A 9,591-nucleotide genomic window follows, 5' to 3' on the forward strand; every position below is an offset into this window, starting at 1 on the left:
CTGGGTCCTTGCACTTGGTAATATATGAGCTTAGCCAGATGCACCATGGCCCAGCCACCCCCCCTTTTTTTAATCTTTATTTATTTATTGGATAGAGATAGCCAGAAATTGAGAGAAAGGGGGAGATAGGGAGAGAGACAGAGACACCTGCAGCCCTGTTTCACCACTTGTGAAGCCCTTCCACTGCAGGTGGGGACTAGGGGCTTGAACTTGGGTCCTTGCACATTGTAACATGTGCACTCAACCAGGTACACCACCACCTGGCCCCAACCCGGCTCCCTTACCACCTCTAAAAGGTAAAAAAATTCACTCAAACACTTGAAAGGTGGACATTGGAGTCTATTTCTAGAGTAGACTAATGTAACTGATCTCTGCAGCCAATAGGTCATGAAATTAGGAAAGAAAATGTTTAACCCAAGTATCTAATTTTTTTTAAAAGGTTGTATTTATTTATTAATGAGAAACATAGGAGGAGAGAGAGAAAGAGCCAGGCATCACTCTGGTACATGTGCTGCCGGGGACTGAACTCAAGACCTCATGCTTGAGAGTCTGATGCTTTATCTACTGCGCCACCTCCCGGACCACTAATTTTTATTTAATTTAGTAGCCAGTAACGGTATTTCGAAATAAAGGACACTTTAGTAGCTCCAGTAGATTAATATCCTGAATTTAACCTTTCCAACTGCACAGTGTAATCCGATAGTCTTAGAACTGCTAGCTTTAATAGCCTTTTTGCAGAAATGCAGCAGACTGTAACACAACAACCACAAAGAAAGAAAAGAAAAGAAAAGAAAATCCACCATTTACCAGTTTACTTTCTTGCCTATATTTCCCACTTCTGTAGTTTGTGACTTTTGAAAAATACAGTTTTAGTTTTTATAGTTGACACTTAAAGTACCTAGGTTTGACGATTACAAACAGTAAGGGTGTTTAAGTTACTAGAGCTTAAAACTGCACTAAGCCTTTTGGATTACTCCGTATGATTCCCATTTGAGTCCTTGTCTTAACTCACTTCACCTGATGACACTTGACATCTGAAACTCAAACACGGATCAAATTGTTTTCTTAGGAGTTCTTAGGAGTTCTTAGGAGTTCTTAGTTGTTATTACTGTCAGAGCAATGCTGGTGGGACAGTTGTGTTTCTTACAGTCCTCTCACACACTGGGGCTGTGACTGGCTTTGTGAAAAGTACAGAGACACGTAGTTCTCAGAGTCTTGTGTGGTGGCGCTGTAAGAATGATGTTGACATGCTCATGTTTTGATAAATCTCCACACATTCACCCAGCTTAACAAACCTGTCTTGACTCTGGTGGTTTTCTCCCCTTCTCCCTGACTTGTGTCCCGTGGGCTTTTCTCTGTGACTCCTTCTGCTTTCATCAGGGTCTCATGTCTTTCCTGGGCTCTGAGAATTTCTTTCTGTGCATTGAAATGGACTTTCTGCCTGGTCAGGAGAGGAACAATCAAATTGTAATCACTGACTCGCTTGTTGAGCTTTCTGATATCTTCATGAAACTGCTCACACACTTGGTTCCACTGTTTCTGTTCCACCGGTGTCATCGGATTTCCAAGTTTTTTCCTTGACATTAGAATGGCCCCTCTGAGTTGATCGATCGTGTCCTTTATCTCCTTTTGCATTAAGATCCATTCCGGTTGGTACCCGTTGTCAATCAGTATTCTGTTCAGGTTGTGAGTCATGGGGTCAATATACGAACAGCCAGAGAATTTTTTTAGAGGTTTTCCTTTGCCACTGAGATTGTCAAAGTCCCCTTTTGCCATCGACTCCTGGATGAGATCCTCCACTAGCCGCTCCATTGCTTGAGTTATCTTCTGTTCTTTACTCTGCCTTACGTCTTGGACAGTTAAGCTGTCAGCAAAGTACTTTCTGTGGAGTTTCTGCTTTTGATATTCCATCACTTGTTCCGTGGCACGGTCCGCTCGAAACTGCCTATACTGCTTCTCTCGCTGGCTTGGCGTGCCAAATCCAACCCCTTCGAAACTTAAGTAGTGCCGGTGCTGGGGGGTTTTATATTTGACACTGTCTTCCTCTTCTGCATCTTCAGCCTTATTCTGCCTGGCCTTTGATTGTCCCGCTAGGTGAGAAAGCACCTTCCGGTAAGCTTCTTCAATCCGGATGAATGCTGCCGGGTCAGCGGTGCTAGCCCCTCCATCTGGGTGGTACTGTCTGGCCAGTTGCCGGAAAGATTCTCGGACGTCCTCTGCAGAACAGCCCTCCTCCAGATTCAGCAGCCTGTAGTATTCTTGAAGCTTCTTCTTGGATGCATGAATTGACATGGCTCTAGTTTGAAGGGCACCAACATGGGAAAGTACCTTCACTCGATTGGGAATCAGCGTAGCACTGATCAGATGGGATCTTAAGATCTGAGCCATGGTCACACACACCGTGTTCATCCTTAGACCCTGAGTTTGTCCCAGCACCGATCTATAAAACGACAGCCAACACAGCATGAACAAAGTGGGAATGGCAGCTAACTTCCTGTTTTCAGCAATAAGGAAGAAATTGCAAGGGGGCCGGGTGGTGGCACACCTGGTTGAGTGCACCTGTTACAATGTGCAAGGACCTAGGTTCAAGCCTCTGGCCTCTACCTGCAGCGGGAAAGCTTCACAAGTGGTAAAGCCTGTCTGCAGGTGTCTCTCTGTCTTTCTTCCACTCTGTCTCCTTCCCTCTCGATTTCTGGCTGTCTCTATACACTAAGAAAATAAATATAATAAAAAAATGTAAAAAGAAATTACAGGGTGATTTTTTTCATATATATATATGTATATGTACATATTGGACAGACTAGATGAAATTGAGAAGGGAGGGGAGAGAAAGATAGCATAATGGTTATGCAAAAAGACTTTCAGTGTTCCAGGAGGTGGTACAGTAGATAAGGCATTGGACTCTCAAGCATGAGGTCCCAAGTTCAATCCCTGGCAGCACATGTACCAGAGTGATGTCTGGTTCTTTTCTCTCTCCTATCATTTCTTCTTCCTTTTTTTTTAAAAAAAAATATTTTGTAGAGCTATATAGTCTTTTTTAAAGATATTTATTTATTTATGAGAAAGATAGGAGTTGAGAGAGAAAGAACCAGACATCACTCTGGTACATGTGCTGCCGGGGATTGAATTCAGGACCTCATGCTTGAGAGTCTAGTGCCTTAGCCATTGCACTACCTCCCAAACCACTCTCCTATCATTTCTCATGAATAAATATAATAATTAAAAATCTTTTTTTAAAAAAAGCTTTTTTAAAGTTTGTTCCCTTTTGTTGCCCTTGTTTTATTGTTGTAGTTATTATTGTTACTGTTGTAATTGATGTCATTGTTGGATAGGACAGAGAGATATGGAGAGAGGAGGGGAAGACATAGAGGGAGAGAGAAAGATAGACACCTGCAGACCTGCTTTACCGCCTGTGAAGCGACTCCCCTGCAGGTGGGGAGCCAGGGGCTCAAACCGGGATCCTTACTCCAGTCCTTGCGCTTTGCACTCCCATAAATAAAAAGCTTTTAAAAAAGAAAAACAACTTTCATGGCTGAGGCTCCAAAGCCCCAGGTTCTACCACAAGCCAGAGCTGAGCAATGCTCTGGTAAAAAAAAAAAAAAAAAAAAAGGAAGAGGGAGATAGGGAGACAGGAAGAGAGAGACCTGCACACTGCTTCACCATTTGTAAACCTTCTCACCCAGCAGGTCAGGACCAGGGACTTGAACCTGGGTCCTCGTGCACTATAACGTGTGTACACTAAGTGAGCCACCACTCTGCCCCAGAGAAGTCATTTTTTCTAATGCTCCTTCCAAAATCCTTATGGCTATATTTCCCTGATGGTAGCAGAGAGGTAGAAGGCAAAGGTGTTTAGCAGTAACCTGTTGTGACCTGGTGGCCTAGAGACGACTTGCAAGGATGAGGTCCTGAGCTCCACACCTGGTACCCACTGTGCCAGAATGATGCTCTGGCTCACTCTCCCTCATGAATAAAGAGACGGCACCAGACAAGGCAGTGCAGTAAACAAAGTGTTGGACTTTTAAGAATGATGTCTCTATTTCAATCCCTGTACACAGGCCAGAGTGGTGCTCTGATTCTCATTCTCTCTCTCTCTCTCTCTCTCTCTCCCTCCCTCCCTTTTCCTTTCCATTCCTCCTCCCCTCCACTTTCTCTCCAACAAATAAATAATAGAGTTGGGAGGATAGCATAAGCAAAAGGTTTTCATGCCTAAAGTTCTGAAATCCCAGGTTCAATTTCCAGCACCACCATCAGCCAGAGTTGAACAGTGCTCTGAGAAATAAACAATATAGGGAGTCGAGCGGTAGCCCACCGGGTTAAGCGTACATGGCACAAAGGATCCCGGTTCAAACCCCCGGCTCCCCACCTGCAGCGGAGTCGCTTCACAAGCGGTGAAACAGTCTGAAGGTGTCTGTCTTTCTCTCCCCCTCTCTGCCTTCCCCTCCTCTCTCCATTTCTCTCTGTCCTATCCAACAACGACAACAATAAGAATAAGTACAACAATAAAACAAGGGCAACAAAAGGGAATAAATAAATAAATATTTTAAAAATAAATAAAATATTTAAAAAATAATAATTTAAAACATGGAGGCCAGGGCGGTAGCGCAGCGGGCTAAGCGCACATGGTGCGAAGCACACAGATCGGTGTAAGGATCCCAGTTCGAGGCCCCGGCTCCCCACCTGCAGGGGCGTCGCTTCACAGGTGGTGAAGCAGGTCGGCAGGTGTCTGTCTTTCTCTCCTCTCTCCATTTCTGTCTGTCCTATCCAACAATGACATCAATAACTACAACAATGGAGCACCAAAAGGGAATAAGTAAATATTAAAAATATATATATTTATTTTCCCCAAACCTTTCCAAAGGGGGGATAGATCTAGTCTTTGGGACTCCCTGGTTCTGTCTACTTTGCTGTTGACATATGTAATTCTCATGAGAAGTCTCTTGTGACGATGAGGACACAATAAGGAGATGCTAGTGTCCAATGTAATGTCTTCCCTATTTTTTATTTTATTTTATTTTTTTACCAGAGCACTGCTCAGCTCTGGCTTATAGGGTTGCGGGGGGATTGAACCTGGGACTTTGGAGCCTCAGGCATGAGAGTCTGTTTGCATAACCATTATGCTATCTACCTCCGCCCTCTTTCCTATTTTATTTATTTTTGTAAAGACTTGTTTATCACAAATGAGAAGGAGTTTCACATGAGACACAATCACTCTAGTTCATGCGGTGCTGGGAATCGATCCAGGGACCTCCTGGGCTGTGGACAATTGAGCAGGTGCCTTTTTGCATTTTGCCACTTCCTTTTAACACTCCCTGGCCATCCCCATCCCCAGCTTACTCTAGCTTTATGTGCAACTCTGTTTCTCCCTGCCAGCTCTTTTTTCCAGGTAGAGAGAGACAGAGAGGAACATAGAAGTAGAGAAGGAGAGACCTCGTAGTATTATGTCACTGTTTACGAAGCTTCCATTTTGCATGTTGGCTGCAGGGTTGAACACAGGTGTGTACTCTACTGGGAAAGTCACTACCCAGCCGCTAAACATGTTTTTAATTTTTTTTTTTTTTGCCTCCAGCGTTATTGCTGGGGGTTGGTGCCTGCACTATGAATCCACGGCTCCTGGAGGCCATTTTTTCCCCATTTTTGTTGCCCTTGTTATTATTGTTATAGGTGTCATTGCTGCTGTTGTTGGACAGGACAGATAGAAATGAGAGAGGAGGGGAAGACAGAGAGGGGGAGAGAATTGTCTAAGTGGAAGGGGATGGTGCAGTTGGAACAAAAGCACGCCGGCAGTGGAGGGAGTGGGGTTCTGATATACAAACACTTAAGCTGAGCTCTCTCGGGGACCCCAATTTTACTCGTGTGGGCAAGGGCTTAATTTAGACATTATGGACAGGAGGACGAGGCAGCCATCCCGGGCTGTTAGGGGGCGTGGTCAGGCCCCGCCCCGCCCCGCCCCGCCCTCTACTCACCTTCACTGCCTCGCGGAAGGGTCTTGGGGGGCTCCCGCCCCCATGCTGCGCCTCTGCGCATGCGTACGGTGACCGTCTCGGCCGGACCCCACCATTCGAGAGGATACGGAAGGCAGAATCGTACCCAAACCGGGGCAGCTGTCCCGTCTTACCAGGGGACCCTAGGACCACTGTGGAGGACACAGGCAGGACACTTAGAGACGTTGGGTCCAGTCCCAGGGAGACCGGCTCCGCCTTCGCCCCCCTCCTGGAGCTGTGGGTGGTTTGGCCGATTGGGATTATGGGAAGTGTAGTTCCAGCATCTCATCTGCGCCGCCTCTGGGAGCGTTGGGCGGCTCTGCCGACTGGGATTGTGGGAGATGTAGTTCTCTGGAGGGGTGCTTTGCGCTGACGTCATTGGGGCGGGGCTGAGGATCAGAGAAATGGCGCCGTAGGCTGGACCCAGATGGCTGGCATTTATCGCAGACTGAGGCTCTTGACGTCTTAGTCTATTTGAGAGCGAAAACTCTGATTAACTTTGCTTCCTTGTTTGTTTATTGGGGGAGGAGAGAATGCTGAGTCTAGAACGCATTTCCCTAAACTGAATCTGAGCAGCCTCTGCCGGGTCCACAGACAGGAAAGATGTCCATGTCCAGTCCAGAAAGATCTAGAAATCTCAGGCTAGATACCCAGGTTTTCCTGAAGTCAGGAAGTAATTACTGAGCAAGACAGGCGTTGGTTGGAGATTGCAGACAACCCAGAACAAAAATCAAAATTGCAACCTCCTGGGTTTAAGTTGCACCACTCTCCTGGAGATGTCATAGTTCCCCTTTCTGAAGATACATACACATATATAAAATGTGTTGTCGTTGCCAGTGCTTTACCACCCTTTGGGGAGTTTTTTCTTTTCTTTTTTCTTTTTTTTTTTCTTTCACTTTCCAGATGGTGAGAAACGGAAACAGAAGAAAGGACACTTCGAAAAATGGAAAAGAAACAGCACCAAAGGACACTTTCCCAATGTAGTGGAGGTGGGGCTCGAACCCCGGAGGTTAATATTTATTTTTGCCACGAAGTTTATCGCTGCGGCTCGATATGTGCAGCCTTTTCCTCCTTCCTTCCTTCCTTTATTTATTTATTTATTTTTATAGAGAGAATGAAATTTCAAGAGCGGTGAAGTAAAGCTGCAAGTGTCTCTCCTTCTCTACCTCCCGCTCCCTTCTAAATTTCTCTCGGTCTCTGTCCAATAATAAATGAATAAACTTGGGAGTCAGGCAGTAGGGCAGCTGGTTAAGCGCACGTGGTGCAAAGCACAAGGACTGGGAAGGATCCCGGTTCACGCCCCCAGCTCCCCACCTGCAGGGGAGTCGCTTCACAGGCGGTGAAGCAGGTCTGCAGGTGTCTATCTTATCTTTTTTTTTTTTTTTAAGATTTTATTTATTTATGAGAAAGATAGGAAGAGAGAGAAAGAACCAGACATCACTCTGGCACATGCTGCGGGGGATTGAATAGGGACCTCATGCTTAAGAATCCAGAGCTTTATCACTGCACCACCTCCCAGACCACGGTGTCTATCTTTCTCTCCCCCTCTCTGTCTTCACCTCCTCTCTCCATTTCTGTCCTGTCCAGCAAAAACAGCAATGGCAACAACAACCACAAGGACAATAAAATAGGAAAAATATCCTCCAGGAGCAATGGATTCCTAGTGCAGGCACCGAACCCCAGCAATAACCCTGGAGGCAAAAGGAAGGAAGGAAGGAAGGAAAGAAAAGATTGATCAACAATTTGTTTGGCTTTGTATGTTAACTCTCTTTTAAGCCACCAGGTTCCAGATGCCAGCATGATGCCAACCAGACTTCCCTGGACAGACAACGCCACCAATGTGTCCTGGAGCTCTGCTTCCCCAGAGCCCTTCCCCACTAGGGCAAGAGAGAGACAGGCTGGGAGTATGAATCCACCTGTCAGCGCCCATGTTCAGCAGGGAAGCAATTACAGAAGCCAGACCTTCCACCTTCTGCAACCCACCATGACTTGGGTCCATATTCCCAGAGGGATAAAGAATAGGAAAGCTGGGGGTCCTGGGGTAGTGCAGCGGGTTAAAAGTGCAAGGACCTAAGGACCGGCGTAAGGATCCCGGTTCCAACCCCGGCTCCCCACCTGCAGGGGCGTCGCTTCACAAGTAATGAAGCAGGTCTGCAGGTGTCTATCTTTCTCTCCCCCTCTCTGTCTTCCCCTCCTCTCTCCGTTTCTCTCTGTCCTATCCAACAACAACGACAACAACAATAATAACTACAACAATAAAACAACAAGGACAACAAAAGGGAATAAATAAATAAAAATAAAATAAAATATAAAAAAAAAAAAAAGTGCAAGGACCTGCGGAAGGATCCCGGTGCTAGGGCCAGCTCCCCACCTGCAGGGGAGTCACTTCAGGGCGGTGAAGCAAGTCTGCAGGTGTCTGTCTTTCTCTCCCCCTCTGTCTTCCCCTCCTCTCTCCATTTCTCTCTGTCCTATCCAACAATGACGATATCAATAACAACAATAATAACTAAAACAATAAAACAACAAGGGCAACAAAAGTGAAAATTAATAATAATAATAACGAATAGGAAAGCTATCAGGGGAGGGGATGGGATATAGAGATCTGGTGGTGGGAATTGTGTGGAGTTGTACCACTCCTATCCTACGGTTTTGTTAATGTCTCCTTTTTTTATTTCTTTTTAAATATTTATTCTCTTTTGTTACCCTTGTTTTATTGTTGTTGTTGTTGGATAGGACAGAGAGAAATGGAGAGAGGAGGGGAAGACAGAGAGGGAGAGATAAAGATAGACACCTGCAGACCTGCTTCATTACTTGTGAAGCGACTCCCCTGCAGGTGGGCAGCCAGGGAGCTCGAACTGGGATCCTTACCCCGGTCCTTGCGCTTTGCGCCACGTGCGTTTAACCCACTGTGCAATGTGTCCTTTTTGAAAGAAAGAAAGAAAAGAAAAGAAAAACTCAAGAAACTCAGTCTTCCAACATTAGGACAAAAGTCCAGAAAAAGACCCTACTAAACTAGAGACATTTCAAGGAAAGAAGGAAAGGAGAGGGACAGAGAGTAGAGATGCCTCCATTGATGATGGAGCTTCCACCTTTCAGTGGGGACAGGATACTTGAAGCCAGGGTCCTCGCCACTAATGGTCATATGTATGCTCTAATAGGTAGGTGCACCATCATTTGGCCCCATTGTTTTTTTCGCTATAAGGGGAAAAAAACTAAAAAGGCAGAAACCTGGAGGAGTTAGATCCGGGTTGAAAATCATGTTTCTCCCATTTGCTATGTGCCATAAACGCTTAATTGTGTCTGTGTGTCAATAAAATGGAGTTACCAGTTAGTGGAAAACTTTTTTCTTTTTTTTTCTTTTTTTTTTTTTACCTGCAGGGTTATCGCTGAGGCTGGGTGCTGGCACCTCCTATTCACTGCTCCTGGAGGCCATTTATTCCATTTTAGTGGCTAAGACAGAGAGAAATGGAGAGAGGAGGGAGAGAAAGGTAGACACGTCCTGCTTCACCGCTTGTGAAGTGATCCCCTGCAGGGGAGCAGGGGCTTGAACCCAGATTCTTACACCAGTCCTTGCACTTTGCGCCATGTGCGCTTAATTTGCTGCACTACT

General features: G+C 45.7%; 2 protein-coding genes across 3 annotated transcripts in view; both read right to left on the reverse strand.

Annotated features, from left to right (window-relative positions):
• The window catches only part of TMEM50B (transmembrane protein 50B), a 55,961-nt gene extending 49,868 nt beyond the window's left edge, over positions 1-6,093 (reverse strand). Inside the window, exon 1 of the mRNA XM_060198657.1 lies at positions 5,964-6,093. The gene's annotated coding sequence lies outside the window, so the exon portion shown is untranslated. The remainder of the gene's footprint in view (positions 1-5,963) is intronic.
• DNAJC28 (DnaJ heat shock protein family (Hsp40) member C28) lies at positions 803-6,221 on the reverse strand. 2 transcript variants are annotated; one of them, XM_060198652.1, is made up of 2 exons: positions 6,116-6,221; positions 803-2,440 (listed from the first exon to the last, which is right to left on the reverse strand). In XM_060198652.1, exon 2 carries the CDS (start codon positions 2,407-2,409, stop codon positions 1,252-1,254), a length of 1,158 nt encoding a protein of 385 aa, XP_060054635.1. In that variant the 5' UTR covers positions 2,410-2,440; positions 6,116-6,221; the 3' UTR covers positions 803-1,251. The 2 variants fall into 2 exon arrangements, with proteins under 2 accessions (XP_060054635.1, XP_007519800.2); XM_007519738.3 differs by lacking the exon at positions 6,116-6,221 and adding an exon at positions 5,964-6,097.
• Positions 6,222-9,591: the final 3,370 nt, after the last annotated feature.

Source organism: Erinaceus europaeus, chromosome 9 (assembly GCF_950295315.1).
Source record: "Erinaceus europaeus chromosome 9, mEriEur2.1, whole genome shotgun sequence".
Classification (NCBI taxonomy): Eukaryota; Metazoa; Chordata; class Mammalia; order Eulipotyphla; family Erinaceidae; genus Erinaceus; species Erinaceus europaeus.

What these genes read in the sequence shown, in the direction of transcription:
- DNAJC28 (XM_060198652.1), bottom strand. Translation starts at nt 2,409, where the DNA reads ATGAACACGGTGTGTGTGACCATGGCTCAGATCTTAAGATCCCATCTG.